The 19,959-nt window shown below is 29.1% G+C and overlaps 1 protein-coding gene across 8 annotated transcripts in view; it reads right to left on the reverse strand.

Annotated features, from left to right (window-relative positions):
* Window positions 1-19,959, reverse strand: part of bbc (choline/ethanolaminephosphotransferase 1 bbc) — a 140,815-nt gene that overhangs the window by 43,527 nt on the left and 77,329 nt on the right. For all 8 annotated transcript variants that reach the window (XM_075356463.1, XM_075356469.1, XM_075356465.1 and 5 more), the window contains 3 exons: window positions 12,869-13,027; window positions 6,184-6,309; window positions 957-1,104 (listed from right to left, as the gene is read on the reverse strand). In XM_075356463.1, the coding sequence (XP_075212578.1) occupies window positions 957-1,104; window positions 6,184-6,309; window positions 12,869-13,027 (433 nt within the window). The remainder of the gene's footprint in view (window positions 1-956; window positions 1,105-6,183; window positions 6,310-12,868; window positions 13,028-19,959) is intronic.

Consider the following 19,959-nt stretch of genomic DNA (forward strand, 5'->3'; position numbering starts at 1 on the left):
ATAAATAAATAAATAAAATTAAAATATAACCTATACAAATGTACTTTTATTTACATACCTACAAGTTATGTACATAAGTATGTGCATAAACTACATACAATATACACCAAAAGACTACTGACACGCAAAATTACAAATAAATTAATTGAATAAAGTATTACAAATTATTCTCTAAATTTCTATAATATAAATTCCTAAAAAAATTAATAACGAAGTAGGTTGTTTTTATTTAACAGCAATTTCCTAAGCAACTTAATTACGCAAACACTAATCATTTAATATAAACAATATCAGCACAAGATATTCTATATCATAAGCACAACTTCACACAATAAAGAAAAGATTTATTTGAAAATATTAACCAGGAAAAACTGAAAAAAGAATTAAATATAAAATTATTGGAAGACATTTTTTGTTACCTCATCAAGTATAAAGTTCTCTAAATAAAGTGTGGTAAAATAAAAGAAAACGCATTACAAAAATTGAAAACAAATACAAACCACAATACAAAAAATATAATTTCTCAACCTTTTTTTTTTTTTTTTTTTATTAAATACTTGTTTATTGCTATTTTACAGCTATTACTTCTTCATTCTAATTTCTGAACATAAAAAATACTCATTTGAAAAGCAAATTTCACAGCAGCAATTTTAATAGCAATACTTACAAGAGTTCTATAAACTGTCATACTATAAATTAATGCCAATACTATTATCACAAGTTATTTATCTTAAATAAATTAAGCTCCTAGTCAAACATTTACGATAACAATGTAATTTTATGAACATTAAACCTGCCATAACTATCTTCTATCTCCTAAAATAATCTCCCAATGTACCTTTTAATAATTCAATTTTTTTTTAAATTATAAATTTAATGATGTTGATGCCTCCTAAATCGTACTGGTTTATTGGTAGGTAAAGAGCTAGAAGTGTTAAGATTGATGGCAGGCGTACCGTTCTTGTTTGGATGGAGCGAGTGCGAATGCGACTGCGATGAATGTTGCATAATCGGTGTTATTCTGAACAGCTGGATATGGAGGTGATCACAAATCTCCCTGCATACTTGTGACGAGTATCTCAGCAGGTCAAAAGTCACCCATAACTGTAAATAAATATGTTTCTTTTAAATTATGTTCTCGACAATAATACTTGTGAAAGTATAGATTTAAAATTTAAATATAGCAGAACCTCTCTAATTCATCACCAATCTGAATGTATGTGTTTGGGTATGCACACGCACATAATTATACCAAAATAATTGAGGTATAAATTGTTATATCACAATTATTGTTATTACTGTGACAAAATAATGCATAATGCATAATACATAATGTGTGTTACAACCATAACTGAACATAAAAGTAAAAAATAGAGTATATTTTTTTTGGGCCATATGATTAGCATTTTATAATGCTATAAACAAATTTTGATTAAAATTCAGACTTGTAAATCTACTGTACATAGCATATTGACATTAGTTATTTAGTCTGTTTTTGTAACATGTGAATCACTGATAGCAAAATTTTCATTTTCATTCATAACAAAAATATCATGAAGCAAAATATTCAAGCCAATATAGTTTATACATTTCATTCTGTATTGTTTATAAAATGATATCATAATAGCACATAAACTAACTGTACTAATCTATATTTAACTGAACTAATTTACATTACGGACATTATTCAGTAATACACTATTGAATTCATTGAATGCTTGTTAAAGTTCATGAATGCTTGTTAAAGTTCATGTTACAGAACAGACAAAACCTTATGCTGTATACTTTCTGAAACATTCTTTATAAACTGTAGTTTTAATTAAGCAGAGTGTTATGAAAGTTGATGTCTAAATGCGGTAAATATAAAATTTTACCTTTGGTTCAGAAATCACAATTCTGCTAACAGTTACAAAAGAATGAAAGTGTGGTTAAATAATCAATAGAATTTGAAATTCCTACAACATAAAATAAAGAAATATGATGATAAAATTGAAGACTTTATGGCCAAAATGCAAGTTTCTAATGGAGATGTCAATAAAAGAAAAAAAATTTCAACTGTTCATCTCAACTTGATGAAGCAATATTCATCATGGCTGCAAGCCACAGAAGGTTATCTGATTAGAAGTGATTTAGGAATCTTAAGGAGAGATTAGGAGTCATCTTTGCTAGTGGTGGTATTAAATGAAAATATAAGAAATGAATATTCAGCATCTCCGCACCTAAAACTGTCCTTTTTGCTCTTTAATTCTAGCCTTAAATCAACACTATACACCTTATCAAGAGATATAGCAAATTAAAATCCAGATATTCTTTTTTTGGACACATGGTATTTCTGTAGCGCCTTTTTCTTAATGTATCCTTTTATGTTACTTTCATCACTTCTATAATTCATCTTCTCTAATTCACCTCTTCGATTCCAAATATGACAAATTAGAGAGGTTCTACTGCAATAACAAGACAATTTTAAACCTAGTTGAGGTAAAGTAGACAAACCCTTGCTCAGTAAATTTTGAGTAAATAAATTTTACAGTTGAAAATCTATTATTCATTCTAGGCATAAGGTCTGGATGTAAAAAAGCTATACTAACTAATAAAAATTTTTTGAATCCATTTCTTTATCCTATGAAAAAAATTTTTCATGAATCCATTTATCCTTTTTCAACAATTTATTCTTTACATAACTTTAGAAATACACTTCACTTCACTTCAAAGGAGGTTCACTCTATTGAATTGTTGGATCTTTTTAGTAAAGTGTCATGAAAGTCAAATTGGTATCTTTATTAGGTCTACATGTATAATATTATTTTATCATGCTTTGATGTAATTGTACAACAATAAATGAAATATAATTAAATAAAATCATCATACAATACAGAGAGGATGTAATATAGATATCCTGTGATTAATCATCAAGCTGGATTGGCCTGTGGATTTTCAGTACTTGTTTCAGTTTTGCTATACATAGAACTGTATTGAAAATAAATTTTATGTGATTAGTTGAATGTGTAAAAGACGAACAAGATGCTGTTACTTTTCTGAAAGAGTGTAGAATTTTACTTAACCCATAGGTATGTGCTCAAGGGTATGATATGATTTGCATTTAGATACACAGGAATCAAATGATGTACAGGATCATTGATGTGTACCAAAGAGGGTGGTAAGGAACTAAATAAGTTTGTGGGAATACATTTCTTGCAGGTTCAATATTATTCCTTTCACAAGACTGTATTTTTTACTTACTTTTGGGCGAGATATCAATCATCTATCAAATTCTGTGAACAAGAATTGAAAATAATTTTGTACCAGTTCTATTTTTGTTAATAATAAAAATTACGATTAATTCAATTAGTAACTGAAATGAAAACAGGTATAAGACTGCCAGACTGCATATGTTCTACAATTCACATTAACAATTTCAGGATATCTCAGCTATTTATCAACTAATTTGACATCATTTTGTCTAATAAGACATAATTTGATAAATCTAATATTTATAGAACTAATATTAAATATAATTAACAAATTTTAATGGTCGCAATTTTAGAATTTTCAAATTTTTTTTTATATTGTTCAGTACATCTACACTAAATTCCACTACAATATATCTCAAAAACACAAAATGGTAGCCAAGAGAGAAACTGAGGCTGAGGTAAGGCATTTGCTTATATGAATGTTTTTGTTTATTTTTATCTCCTGAATTAATCTGTTAAAATTGGCCAACACCTCTATCTCTCTCTCTCTCTCTCTCTCTCTCTCTCTCTCTCTCTCTCTCTCTCTCTCTCTCTCTCTCTCTCTCTCTCTCTGTGTGTGTGTGTGTGTGTACACATATAAAATGTATACAGACATATACACATACATACACACATATATATTTATTTATTTATTTATTTATTTACAACCCATATACTTAATTATGAACACACTCTTTCACTGGTTATAATGCATCACTCTAATCTCCATCACACTGATTTCACAGATACAATGTCACCACCAATAAATTGTTTTCATTTTTTGAGTAATACAATAACCAGCATCCCTTATAACTATTTTATTGACATCTTATCCTCAACTCATTCCAAATGGTTCAAACCTAAAGTCATGTTCAATAAACCAATTTCCATTTTCACTTAAGTTAAACAATGGTACAGTTTCACTGTTAGTTGGTAATGACTGTAGCAGTTAATGGCATTTAGAATTTATTGCAAAGTATATTCATACCTATATTTTTTAAAACTTCCAGTACAAACCTTGTTTTAAATTACCAAAAGAAACTCAATTTATAATCATACAATATTGTAAAAAAAGGAACAGATAACATAACTTTTTTAGGTATAATATAAAACTACCTTTAAAAAACATTAAATTTTATCCAAGGTATTAAAAATCAACAAACACAAAGTTTTTTCTTCTAATTATATACTTGGAAATTAACACCTATTTTTTAGCAGATTAATTAGACCTATTGTTTATTTTATAGAACAGGGTGTCTGGATTAAAGGTATCCAAAACTAATGGCTTACATTAAGAGAACCAGTTAATACAATTTAATACTTTTTATTTTAATATTTATTCAACAACTTATAGGTTTTAGTGTATGTCAAGTTCAATTTGTGCACCTTTTGTAGCTAAGACAGATGTCTAGATAATAATCTAACACTTGCAATGTGTTTAGGAGCATCTGTGACGTTATGGCTTCAGCAATTCTCTGTTTTAATCATCAAAATCTACAAATTTCCTTGGTATGCAAAACTTTTAATAAATCCCAAGAAAAAAGTCCAAAGGAATGATAACTGTAGATCTAGGATGCCATGAAGTTAGACCTCCTCGTCCGATCCAACATGCAGGGAAAGTGTTGTTCAAGAACAATGGTAACATCTCAATGAAAGTGTGGTGGAGCACAATCTTGTTGGAAACTGAAACCTGAAGGAATCTGAGAAATAGCAAAGTTCTCAAGCATGTCGAGATATGAAGATCCTGTCACAGTAGGTTCCGTGAAAAAACACAGAACGATTACGCCATTTCTGTACAATCCTAAACAAACATTGACTTTTGGTGTGTCCCTTTCATTTTTGATTACTGTATGGGGGTTTTCAGTACCTCAGCAGCAAACTGATACTGGAGGCAGTGATCATTTAGTTGTAACTTATACACTTGCAAACAGAGCCACTTATGAACAATGTCATGAACAATAGAATAAGGAATTTGCGATTTGTAACTACCCCACCTAATTGAATTTCAAGGACTGGCAGTGAATGCATCACATACACGATCCACAGTCTCATCACTAACTGAAACTTTTTGATGGTTTCCAGTTTGTGAAACCAAGTTTCCAGTCTCTCTTAAAATCATATTCCACTGATGAATAACTTGAATGTAGGACTGATATTCCATTCAGTTCATACATGTGTAACTGATTGAAACTGTGCTAACCAAAACACGCACTAAACCTTCTGTCATGAGATCCACATATCAACTGAATACAATTTCATTATTAGTCAGTCAGTTTGCCTGCACATGCATATTCTGCTGATCTTGAAAGTAAACAGGACAAATCTTGGAGATATTTCCTGTCAATTGAGCCTACCTTTAAGAGATTACAACGACTAGTTTTTTAAATTCAGGCCATTACTTTTGGATACCTTTAACCCAGATACCTATACCTTGTACACTTAAATGTAATAGTCAGTAATTAAATATAACTCAGATGGAAACAAATCAGTTTTCTTCAATTTTAACATTTGTAATAGATATCTCTATTCCACCAAGGCTACAACAGATATATAAAAGTAATACCCAACAGTAATTTCAGATGTATGAATACATGCTTTAAAATCTTTGTATTTAGTACCTAGTAGAAATTTACAATTTTTTAAAAATACTTTAATAGAATTGTTTTTTAAAAAAATAATTAACCATCGGGATCAAATCTTCTGAAGGGAATATATGAAATATTTGTTGTAGTCTACGAAAAATATGAATCCTGACCAACCCAGAGCTTTCTGAAATAAAAACATAATGGAAATGCTAGCACTCTGTCAAGGTCGACAGAGATTTCATTCATTATAATAACATAATTAAATAGGAAAAAGGAAAATTAAAATAATGGCAATTTACTTAGTTATATATATATATAAAAAAAAAAAAAAAATAAAACTACATTATACCACAGATATCATATCTTACCAGGCACAACCAAAGCACAATGTGTTCTGGTATAAAGAAATTAAAATATTGATTAAGGAACAGCATAAGCGGGCCAACCAGTGCTGAATCTAAATATTCCATTTCATTTTTAGTCATATGTGCCACCTGATACAAAAAAATAAAGTAATATAAAGCATAATTATTATAAAATACAATTAACATATATAAAACTAAAGCTACAGTATTACATGATAATGAGGTACTGTACATGGAAGGAAAATGGTGGTTAATGCAAATAGCATAAATGATAAAATAAATTAATTTTATCCAACTAAAAAAAATTCCTAACACAAAGAATGACACATGAAATCAGATTACAGTAATTTTTACAAATAAATAAAAAGGATCATGTGCATATTTTGTTTGATGAGAGACATCCATTAAAAACTTAAGAACTGGTGGGCTGATCTGAATGATTCACTTACCAATGTTCCATGTTGAATATCCAACAAATACTTTATGTTCAACATGAATTTTTTCTGTTTATAAAATTACCAGGTAACCCCCCCAATCATCACATGAGCAATAAATTTTTACACAGAACAGTTCATATGTTTTTTTTTCTTTTTTATATTAATATCTCGTGTCATGAACTAAATAAGTCTCTGCAATAGATAATTATTTGATTCTACCAATAAAAAAAAAAAAAAAAATAGATATCAGCTATTTAATAGAAGATTTTGAATATCATAGTAACAATAAGCAGGAATGTGATACAATTTTTCATAGCAAGCCTAATTATGATATTAAATACAGAGTGTCCAATATAAAACACAATTCATCTAACACAGCCTTATGTCGATAGGTATACTTAAATGGAAAAGATATGAATGAGTTACTAAATATTTTTACAAACAAATTTTACAACAGCTTAAATTTTGGAGTAAATGTTGAAAGTCACTGCCACCTTTCTAACTATAGCTTCTGCAACACTTGTTTTTTGTTTTTTTTTTCAATCCTTTTCACTGTGTTTCTTCTAGCTTCTTTCACAGTTTGTGTATGAATATTTAATAGCTTCTTCAATATTGACCTTCAGTTGTTCTGGTGTTCATGATTTGTGGCTGTAGGCTTTATTTTTGAGGTAACCCAAACAAAATGAATTTTTGAGAGTCAAATCTGGAGATTTTGATCGCCATAAGCCACAATCAGTGATTTGATCACCAAAAAATTTGTTAGTAGCTCTTGAATTTGCATAGTGCTATGCTGTGTCGTCATGTTGTAATGAACAGTAATAATCTTCTTATTCTAAAAGTGTAATGAATCACAATAAAATATTGTAATATAGTCCTGCATAATTGTGTTCTCAATGAAAATTGGGTTGACAATTTTTATTTGTGATATCGCACACCAGACACCCCTCTTCTAAGGGTGCAACGGTTTTTATGGTGCACATCAGGATTTCAAACCCTATTTTGATATGTTTCATATATCCATCCAAATAGAACTATATCTCATCAGAAAAAATTTGATGAACTGTTAAATTTGATATAGTCTTATATTTAACCATTTTGTCGCTTGATGAATGGTTAATTTTGACAAATTAATTTCAGCTGACAAACATCTAATTGATTTTTTATTGTGAGGCAGATAACCAGTCAATGATTTCGACCATGTCTGCAATCAAGACTGTCCTCGACATTTTGTAGTCCTTATCATTAACAAAACCAGTCGCCCTAAACTTAGTCATTGATCTCATACTGATGTTTTATTAGGAACTGGTCTGCCTTGATACTTGGGTAAAAAAATTGTTGTACTATAGTCACTAATCATTTATTGAAGTATGACTTAATAAAAATATGCTCCTCTTGTGAAAACATAATCTTCTCACTAACAATCTACAGAGTATTCTCTGATCAACTGCTAAGATTACCAGGAGTAGTCTACTACATTGGTATGATAAACACGTTGGATGAATCCATTCCAGAAACAAGGGAAAAAGTAAGACAGTCAATTAAAATTTAATAGAAGACTGATTGATTATATTGTTTTATATGGGAGACCTTGTAATTTAGCAAATTGCATCCTCAGCAGAATATAATTATTTATAAAATAAATTTTTTGCACTAACTGCTTTTATTTTTTCTTCTACGTTACTCTCACAAAAATCCCTGTATCATTAACATTCTTATAAAACAAGTAAGGATGATTATTGTAAATGGCACTAACATTTTCAAGCAAACTTTAGGACTATGTAGCGAAGACTAAGTCTCAATATAAAACATATGAATTCACAATACGTATTTGTGGACTTCTGACCATACACAAAATTCCATTTTCGATGAAAAGATTGGAATGTAGCTAAAAATTTTCATTATAAAATTATCAGATGTAACAATCTTTACATAAACAGTACAGTGGTTTCACCCATGTATGTTTAATTGTTTTCACTTTATCTTACTGAATATGAAATTAACCGCAGATATTTTTAGTAAGATATTGGCAGAAAATATAGCTAAATCAACAAACCCCGTGAAAGAAGTTTTCAGTAATAAAATAGTGCCAGCAGATATCTGGCCATTTTCCAGATCTCAGCCCATTGAAATTTTACTTTAGAGAGAACTTTAAAAAACTAAGATCTACGAAAAAAGACTCAAATGCTCCAGATGTTCTAAAAGCTACTAAACCTAACCAGGTACATTACGCCAGAATAAGGTTGACATTTAAACAATAAAAATAAATCAATAAAATTTATTTACAAATTGAAAAACAGAATTTTTGAAAAATTAACCCTGATAAAAAAATACGTAAATCTTAATTTTACTAAAAACCACTTGTTAATGGGAAGTATATATTTATCTGCTACATCATTATATTAAACCTAGTAAAAAACAATTCTACTGCTGGGATATAATAGTTTTGATAATGGAAAGCAGTCTGTAATGATAATTGTGGGTGAAAATTATACAAAATGTTAACCTTTAATTTAAATCAACTTGAAATGTTTAACAGGTCTCTTTACTTGCATTCAGCGAGTGAAAATCACAAACTGGTATTTATTCCATAACACTGTTTGGAACTGCTTTTAAGGTAAGCTTTTAAGTAAGGTCTTATTACTTACACATTTTTTTTTAAGTTGTATATACAGACAGAGTGTCCCAGGATGATTTCCTTAAACTTCATAAGTTATTTCTCTCATTAAAATAATGAAAAACGTTCATATAAACATGGGTCCAAAAATGCTTCATTAGAGAGTTACAGATAGTGAAAGATTTTTCTCTGATTTCTGCTCCTCTACTGAAATGAATCCCTACTTCAAGTAACAGTATATGTAACACAACAGTATGTGGTGGACATTACACAATGAAGGTTATCCATATCATTCTCAATCAGTTCCAAGTCTTGAAGAAGGTGATTACAATTTGCAGTTAAATTACTGTCAATGGTTACTACAAAACAATGTGCTTCCATCATTAATATTATTTACAGATGAGGCATCATTTACACAAGATGGGATAAACAATACATGAAACAAAAATTCTTGGAAACATGACAATCCTTGTGAAACCACTGAAACTAATTTCCAGCACGGTTTTTCATTAAATGTCTGGTGTGGGATAATAGGTAATGTTCTTATCAGAACTCACATTTTCAATGGTAAACTCAAAAGTAATGGTTACTTGAACTTTCTTCAAAATGAGCCGTCAATACTTTTAGAGGATGTTCCACTTAGTACAAAAACTGATATGCATTTCCAACACGATGGTGCACCTGCCCATTTGGATAGTCCGGTTTTCATTATCTGAAAGAAACTTTTCCTAACAGCTGGATTGGTTGAGATGGATCTAGATATGACCAGCTAGATTAACTGATATGAATCCCTTGGATTTTTTTTGTAGGGATATATGAAAGCGTTAGTGATTACACAAAAATCAGAAAATTCAAATGAACTTTTACAAAGATTTTTTTTTGGGAGGGCAAAAAATGTTTTTGTGTTATAATCGCCAGGACACACTGTATTATTTAAAAAAAAATAAATGTTAAAAATTCACAATTAAAAAAATTAATTAAAAACAAAAACATCTTAAAAAACAATTAAAATATATCTTAAAATGAAAAATTAAGATAATAAAATTACCATCTGCTTTACAGCAAATGGCATAAATTGCTTAAACACAGTATTTTAAATTTTGGAATAAAAACGAATGGCTCTAGGAAATCTTAAAACATAGGAGAGCTTCATTTCATTATCCCCTAAAATTGTTCATTATATTAGCCCCTAGGTAAAACTTACAATGTAATGCTGCATAACAGATACAATTCACAAAGATGTGGTGCACTGTTACTTGGTAGTTGCAGCGAGCACAAAGGGGTGTAACCATTTGCATAGTCAGATATCCATGAGTGAGCCTAGTGTGCTCTATTCCAAACGACAGACAATAACCTCCTCTTGATGGTTATTTCTGCACGAGGAGCTCCACGGTGAGTGTTCTTAATTTCACAAAGTTTATTGTTCATGATAGCATCGCATTCACTTTGCCAGTCATCATAAACTACACTCTTCAAAAAACAGACAAGATTGTTGGAAGCAATGTAACTGATAAAAATAGGCTGTAAACAAGCCTCTTTTGCTACACTACCTGTGTGCTCATTGCCTGAAATTCCCATATGGCTGGGGATATAGCAGAAGCTCACTGTTGTATTACGTCTGGTCATTTGCAAAATAGCAGAATGAATCTCACATACAACAGGGTGTCTGGAGTATACATCACACATCGCCTGTAAGGCACTCATGGAATCCGAACAAACAAGTACATGTCGAAATATTGGGCTAATACTTAAGGCCTTATTAATAGCAATATGTTCTGCAATGAAAATGCCAGCGATCCTGGGGAGGCCAAACATGTACTGTCTATTGTCAACCACAAAAGCACACCCAACAGAATTATCGTTTTTAGAGCCATCCATATAAACCGTAGCGCACTCACACAATATAAAACCCAACTAAACTTTAACTTTTTTTTATTCCAATTAATACAAGCTTTGCATTTCCCACTGTGAAGTTATTTTATTAAAATCATGATAACAATATAAATTTATTGTATTTTCTCAACATGTGAGGAGGTTGTGGATCCCTTTTTCATAAAATGTTTAAAGATATGTCATAAGGCAATTGCGCACAAACTTCTCTATTTTGTTATCACTGAATTGATGTCCTCCAGTACCTCCTTAAAAGACCCAAACAAAAAGAAATCATAGGGAAAAAAATCTGGACTGTACATAGGTTCTAAGGTTTCCCAGTAAATTTTGTTTATTTCATCTCAAATGCTAACAGCTCCTGGCATTATCATGGAGTATCACATCTCTAATTGGCTGACAGCCTTTGGTTCCAACAGCTTGTAGTAGTATGAAGCATTCACAGTCGAATGTTAATGAGAAAAGTCAACAAGCAATATGCCTTTCCAGCAGACAGATGCATTTTTATACACAGGACAAGACACCACATTTCTACCACCACTCCATACTCGCTGATTAAGACTCATAAATGTAATGATGGACACATATTTCATCTCATGTGACTACTTTATAAAAAAAAATTATTTCCCTCTTGTGGAAATCAATTCAGGAGGGTTTGGTGAATTTCCTGTCAGGGCTGTTTCTGATTTTGACTCAAAAGTCTTGAAAACCACCTCAGACAAAATTCCATGACTGATACTCACTTCCAAACAATTTCATCAACCATAATGTCTTATTTGTCTTCAAAGGGGTCAAGGATTGATCAAATGCTACCATCTGTCAAGCTTGTACTTGAACCATTATCGTGACTATCATTTTCTACAGTTTCACATCCTCCTTTAAATTTACTGTTCTGGTTGTAGGCTTGGATATGTAACATTATATCTCCAAACTGCATAAACAAGGTTTAGTAAAAATTCTGGAGGGTTCGACGCCCTTATTTGTGAGAAACTTCATGGTAATTCGATGAAAGGTCTCATTCTTGACATGATGTTACTAATAGAAAGACGTGAATGCCGAGGCAGCTGGAGCATTCCATCCCTGCCCTAACTCAATATCTATTCGTGCCAGCTCATTCACATTTGTATGCGAGCTGTGAAGCCAAAGTTCAGTTTATATTTGACTGACCCTCATATTTACAATCAATATTAAACAATGTGGCAGGGGGTATAAGCAAGATCAGTAATGAAACTTAAAAAGAGGTATAGTAACTTTCACTGATAGAATGATTTAAAAAAGAGGTGATAACTACAGAAATGGTTGGTTTTCATGTAAATAAAATTTATAGCTTAGTTTTAAACTTGGCCATCTGCAAAAAAAGATTTAATCATGCTACATTATTTTTGTTATAACCTTGGCTAGTAACTGGAAAAAATACTGACCCAGTGTTTTCATTCATTAATGAACAGGAACCTATCATACGAAAACAAACTAAAAGCTGCTTGTCAAAATGAAATTCACACCAAAAAAGCAAGTATTTATTTTCTATAATAAAAAAAAGTTTTTTTTTCAACTATAAAATCATATTTTAAATAACCAGGTGCTAGTTAATTATAAAAAGTGCAACTGAAATTATTATTGAAAGACGAAAATATTTTTCATTTGACAGTATTTCTTTATTTTACATTTATAATCCATTTTAAAATAGTATACACAAACAAATATTTAAATTTAATAAAATATAAATCAATCTTAATCATAAATTACTTACCACAAGTCTATTGGTAACTTTAGCAGCGACTAGACCAAATGCCATAATATATAATGATGGATGATTTTCATAAACATTTTCAACACTTTTACGGCAAATAATATATGCCGGCACTATTACAAGGCTTAATGGTATAACTGGTGATAATACACTAGTACCCTACCCAGCAATCAACAAAAACAAAAAAAAAAAGTTTAAGGCAATGAACATAATAAGGTAAAAAAATGCACATCTATTTAAATAATACATATTAAAAGTATATTACAAAATAGCTCTTGATAGTTCCACAGCTATACTACCACAAATTATTTAAATTTAAGTAGCTTCTATCAAATTCACAGACCCTCTTATAAAAAGAAATTATTATATTAAGTTTGAAATAAACTCATTTTGAAATCTAAATGAGTTATCACAATTCAAGAAAAATCATAATCCTTCAACTCAATGAAGCATTTACACATTCTCAACTGCTCTTCTATTTTATCAGTTCAGTTTTATATATTATATATAAAAGAAAATTAACCTATCGTTATTTATAGGAAGGGGGAGGGCATTTGATTTTTCTTACAAATCCTGCTGCCTAGGTGTGCAAAGTAAACATATAGGAGTAGGAGATTGGTTTGAAAATTTATCTACTACATTTTTAAACATAGTTATTAGTTTCATTTATGGCAGGAGTAAAGAGATGACATCAATTAAATGATGTGAACAGATGAGTATAACTATAAATATCACTGTTGGTTAAACCAATATATATACAACAGTGAATATTCAGTGGCATATGCAAACTGACATTAGAATCCTTCCTGCAAATAACTCCTAATTGCACAACAATAGATGTGATCAATATCAGCATTCAGAACAGACCTTTCATTTATTCCAATCATGGTGATATGCTATAGTCAACAAAATTAAAACGGCTGGTTTTAAACATTTTAAGCTAAATATAAATTTTTTAGGTGAAAAAGTGTGGTACAAATGAAACATTTCTATATTGTGGGGTAGTGGAAAGTAATAGAAAAACAGCACCAAGTTATAATGAATCATTTGAGTTCATACTAAGTGGAGTCCCAATGTCACCACTATGTCAGGGATGACATTTTCACAGAGATCCTTTTACATTTCTAATGGACATAAAATCAACCAACAACCTCACTAAATGTCAAAAAGCAATTCAATTAGACATATTAATTGAAATAATTATCATAAGATATACTTCAGGGGAAAAGACGAGTTGTACCACCCACCCCCTCCCGTTAATATATAAATATCAGAATAGGAATTAAAAAATCAATGTATATAAAAAATAGTTTGTAACTTACCAGTAAAAAAACATCACATTTAAATTAGAATCTTTAATTAGATGAAATTATTAAATCGTGATTAACATGTTAATGTTACTTTTTTCAATCAGATACAAATTCATCCATGCTTCTGGCTGATTAATATTATGAAATATATGAGGTAAGATTTATAATTTATGACATTTAAAACCATAACCTGGCTAATCAGGGATAATTTTACAATAAATATGCTTTTTAGCAAGCAATAACATAATCAAAATTGACCCAATAACTCGATTCAGTATACCTTTCTAGTACTGCCTAAAGCAAGAGATGGTAGCAAAAGAAAGATCAATCCTAATTTTATAGTATAAATTAATCAATAAAAAAGTATTAGCTTTAATTTTCATTCATAATAACAATGAAGACAAAAAAGAAGTATTAAATAAAATAAATAATATTTAAAAATGATCTTGAAAATTTAATGAACCACATTTAAAAAAAAAAATTAAATATCGATTACAACATTTGTTGTTGAACTAATAACAATGTAATATTTCAAGCAAGTAGAAAATTTCCATTATTAGGTTATACAAATTTTTTAAAAATATTATCAGTTCTAATTATCTAATCGAATATTAGTAATTTTCAAAAAAAAAGAAGGAATAAACTGCTGAGGCAGTACTATGAATACTGAACATAAAATTTAGAATACATATTTATTTTAATATTAAAATTATATAACTAGTAAATAGATTTTATTTTTAAAAAAAGTTAACTTACAACTAAGTAGGTTGAATAAATTTAAATCTTAAAAAAGTAAGCATAATCTTATTTAATCATAAACTTACTTCTAAAAATAAAATTATGTAATATGAAAATATAATGTTAATGATAATAAACAATGAAGGTTAATGTCTACTGTACATGCATATCATCTGCATTATACAAGCAATGTTAAAAGAATAAAACAAGATTGTTAAGTGCAGTTCAGTCAAAAATAAATTCACAAGTATAAAAAAAACCACATTATGTTATGAAATCAAAACTACAAATACACTACACAAAAGTATACATGAGAATGTTTCTACATAAAATATTCTAGCCCATTTCAAAATTTGTAATTCTATTCACAATAATAAGATAAAGGAACATACCTTATTACAAAAGTATTAAAATAAAAACGTTAAGCTAACTCGAAAACATCTCAGGGCAAATCATTAAAAAATAAAACATGAAGTAATGATAAATGACTAATCAGTATTTAATAACAACAGCATAAACAACTAGTATTTTAGTAATCAAGAGTTCACAATAACAAGAAATTACAGTATTAGTATAGTAAAAATAGGGAAGGATTGTAATAAACACAAATAATAAATCATTGGCTTTATAGACATGTTTGTGTGTGTGTGTGTGTGCGCGCGCACACACACACACACACACACACACACACACACACACACACACACACACACACACACACACACACACACACACACACACACACACACACACACACACACACACACACACACACACACACACACACACACACACACACACACACACACACACACACACACACACACACACACACACACACACACACACACACACACACAGTGAAAACTTAAAACTGAAACTAGCCAGCTCTAAATGCAGTTGTTTGAGTGTCACCTTTAACACTGTTATTACTAGCAATATATTGGTTGTGTATATTATTAGTTTCACTCTTGTCCATTGTTGTCAGCTGAAACTACTCATCCTTCAGTGCAATACAATCTCATTTATTATAGCTGTTAAAATGCCTTACAGTAGAGGAAAGGGTTGCTACAGCGAAAGGTTATGTATCCTCTGGTGTTCAGTTGGTAGAACGGTGGACTGTAGTGGAAACTTATGTGCTTTCAGGATTCTTTCAAGAGTAGCACAAAATTTGTTTAAATGGCTTACAATGTGATCATTTTCAAACACAAAATGAAATAGGCAACCTTCCATTAAAAGTCTACATCTGATGTTACAAAATATTCTATAAAGGCCTTATTTGATATTCAAAGAAGAATTTATGTGATATGAAAAAATCTATACACAAGAAACCACAAAAAAAATTATGTAAAATATACAAATCTTGCCTTAAGATTCTTCCTAAGAAGAAGGTAAGAAAATCCTTACCAGATGTTTGAGTGTCTACTTCACAATAAGAAAATCAGTGTATGATGTGCTGTTGTTTCTGTTGACTGTATAGCAGCGCAGCAATATTTTTTTTACTAGAATGTCAATACAAAATTGTATCGTACAATTTTCAAAGAATTCTATGCCCAGTTAACAAATCATGAAAATGAGTATGTCTTCTTCTAACAAGGCAGAGCGCAATAGTGTCACATCAAATGATTCATTAGCATGTGTTAATGCTGCTTTTATGTAAAACAGACTTTCAGCAGAGGACAGATTTGTCCAACTGTTTTTTTATTTTTATTTGGAACTATTTGAAGAATAGAGTTTATATATCAAATCCTCATACAATTGATTAACTAAAGAAAAGAAATCACTATTAATTCAAGATTAAATTGATGACATTTACAGCACCGTTTTGCATCATGTGACGCTCAATATGATCATTTGAGGATGTAAGTGCATTACTGTGTAGGGCACTTTTAACATATTTTGTAAAAATATGATAAATATGTCAATTTTTGCTAATTTAAATGTAGAATTTAATTTAATTTACAATTTAATTTTTTTTTTCATTCTTGTGTTACATGTCACACTGCATTTAATTTTAATTTGTTCATCCAGTATGTAATTATATATATATATATTATATATATATATATATGTGTATGTGTGTGTGTGTGTGTGTACACATGCGCGTGGAGGGTGCTTAAGTATTTGTTGGCTTAAGTAATACGATTGATTAAGGACAAGAAAATAAACAAAGAAACTCATGACTGAATGCCTTATCTCATCTTCGACCTACTGTTTTCTGTCAATACTGCTTTCTGTCTACTGTTTTTCAATAAAAATTTATATCTTAAGAATTGATATTTATTAAAATTTGGTGTACATACATGTATCCAACAATTATTTATTTCCTATAAAATAAATAAGTTTGAAAATTTGACAGAAAATTCCAAAATGGCATCCATTAAATTTTTTTAATTATTAATTAGCTTCATTATATTAGTTTTATCAAATTATGTTTTACAGATAAAATGTTGAGCCTTTTGTGTTGTGAACAAAATAACACCTCATTTGTTCAAACAGCTGAGAAATGGCTGAGATTGGTAAAATGGATCGTAAAAATTTTCAGAAGTTATTGTTTTTTTCCTTCAAATTGTTAATAAATATAAATTATTAATAATTATAGTAGTGATACTAATAATTACTAATACAATTAGTGAAGAAAATAAAAACAGACAAAGGACAATCGTCAGACTGGATCATTTTTGCAGTCCACTTTAACAATTACAGACAAATCTCTGCTGATTTGAACAAATGTGGTATCACCCTGTTTATAATAAAAGACTTAATAGCTACTGAATAGACATAATCTGATACAACTAATGTTTATGAAGTTATTAATGAGCTAAATAGTTATTTTCAAAGATAAAATGTTTAAAATTATTAATTTTGTAGTAGTTGTTTAATAAATTTACACTAAATGTCATTAAAATATATTAATCTGTTCTTATACATTTATATGGTAAATATGTATATACATTTTTATGGAGAAAACACAAAATGATGACCTGAAAGAAAATTAAGTGGGATAAGGGATTTGTCCACATGAACTTTTTTATTTTGATGTCCTGAATCAGTCCCTTAATTTTGGGCTACACCACTCAGCACTCTCTGTATGTTACATATATATTTTATATTATTTACATAACATTATTATATTTATATAATAATGCTTGTAAACATTTTTTTAAACTTTTTTTAAAAAAACTTGTTAAAAATTAATTCTAAAATATTAAATCAATAAAAAAAAGTGATGTAATTATTGATGAAGGTGTAAGAGTACAGAAAAATGCAACAGAACCCAGATTAACCAAAAACCATATTAATTAGAAAAAGATTAAACCACTTAAATTCAATTAGTTTTAAATATTTTTGAGAAAATTAATACTTTATTACCAATTGGTGGAAAAAATTAAAAAACCTACATAAAATACAAATACTATTGATGTTTATTAATATTCTTAAAATGAACAATTTTTTTTTAATGATAGCAAATACATGAATGATCACAGTATTTTATTTAACGAAGATGTAAATTTTATGTTTTGGTGTTGATCTTAACAAATTTACACAACACTATTCTAAACTGGTTTTGTTGGCTGCATGTCTCATTTTTTATAATATAACATTCTACAATAAAAAGATCTACAATATAACGATTTTACTATTCAAAGGATCAGCATGAAAGATGTGAATTTAACACAAATTTTTATTAATACTTCCTAATCATATAAAATATTTACTAGTATTTATTAATACTGTTAGGTTTATATTGTAATTATAGTTAAATACATAGTTTGAAATAAAACTTGATTAAGCTGGAAAACAAAAAATAATTCAATTGTACAAAAAATGGAAATTATTAGGCAAATAAATAATAAACAGCTTTTAAAAAATGTTCCAATCAGTTTAAAGGTCAGAATTCACAGTTTCAAATTGAAAGGAAAATTTATTTTTCATTCGACAAAATTTATGCAAATACTCTTTAATAGAAAATATGAAAAACTTACTGAATATGAACAATTAACTATTTTCCCTTTGGTTTTCAACCAAAAGAATTAAAGAAACTGCTTTCAGAACTAATTTTACAAGATGAAGTAAAGTTGTTCATTTTGTTCTTTAATTAAAATAACTTTACTGCTTATTATAAAGATCAAAACTAAAAACTTTACTTCAATCAACATCATTACACAGTTGATTGTGGAGATATTGAGGCAACTAATTTTTTTACGAATATGTTTTCACCAAATTATTAAAAATTATCCAAACGATCAATTATTTAACATAATGAAAAATAGCCAGTTTTCAAATGTTATAATTTAACTCATAAGTTGTTAATCTGAACGACCAGTTGTCAGATTTATATGAACTAAAGGAAAAGTTATATTTCTTTTTCTTGTAGTGAAGCATTAGGAAACTGAAAACCTAGTTTAATGTTTTTTTTGGAAAATTGAAATACTCAAATTAAACAAATTCTAGTAAAAAAAATATCAACATGCACTTCCTTTCTATTATAGATATCAAAAATATGGTTGCTCGTCAAAAGAATTATTTAAGAAATGTTTTTAAACATAATTTGTTTCAGAAAGAGAAAATTATTTGTTTTAATTACATGACATAATTCAAACACAATAATTATCCCAGAAAAGCTTCTTTTTTTTCATCACATTCAGACATCAAATTTGAAAAACAATGAAATTATAGGGTAAACTTAATAAAAAACTTTTTTAATTTATTTGCTGAAGTTCCTATTTAATATGAAACATATGTGCTCATAATATTCCGGTAAATGGGACATTGCTACTACTACTACTACTACTACTACTACTATAATAATCAAATCAGATGGCAAGATTTGTAAAACCAAAGGTAAGTAAATGTACTATTTTAGCACCAAATAACAAAGTGCTCATTACATGCAGCAAGTCAAACTTGAATTAATACAATCAAAAAAAATAATTGCCAATCTCCATGGCAGAGTGGTAGCATTTTGGCCTTTCATCCCAGGATCGAATCTCAGTCAATTTTCATTTGCTACAAAATTTCATTTCCATTTTCAAGCTACAG

This window comes from Lycorma delicatula, chromosome 2, assembly GCF_047948215.1.
Source record: "Lycorma delicatula isolate Av1 chromosome 2, ASM4794821v1, whole genome shotgun sequence".
NCBI lineage: Eukaryota > Metazoa > Arthropoda > Insecta > Hemiptera > Fulgoridae > Lycorma > Lycorma delicatula.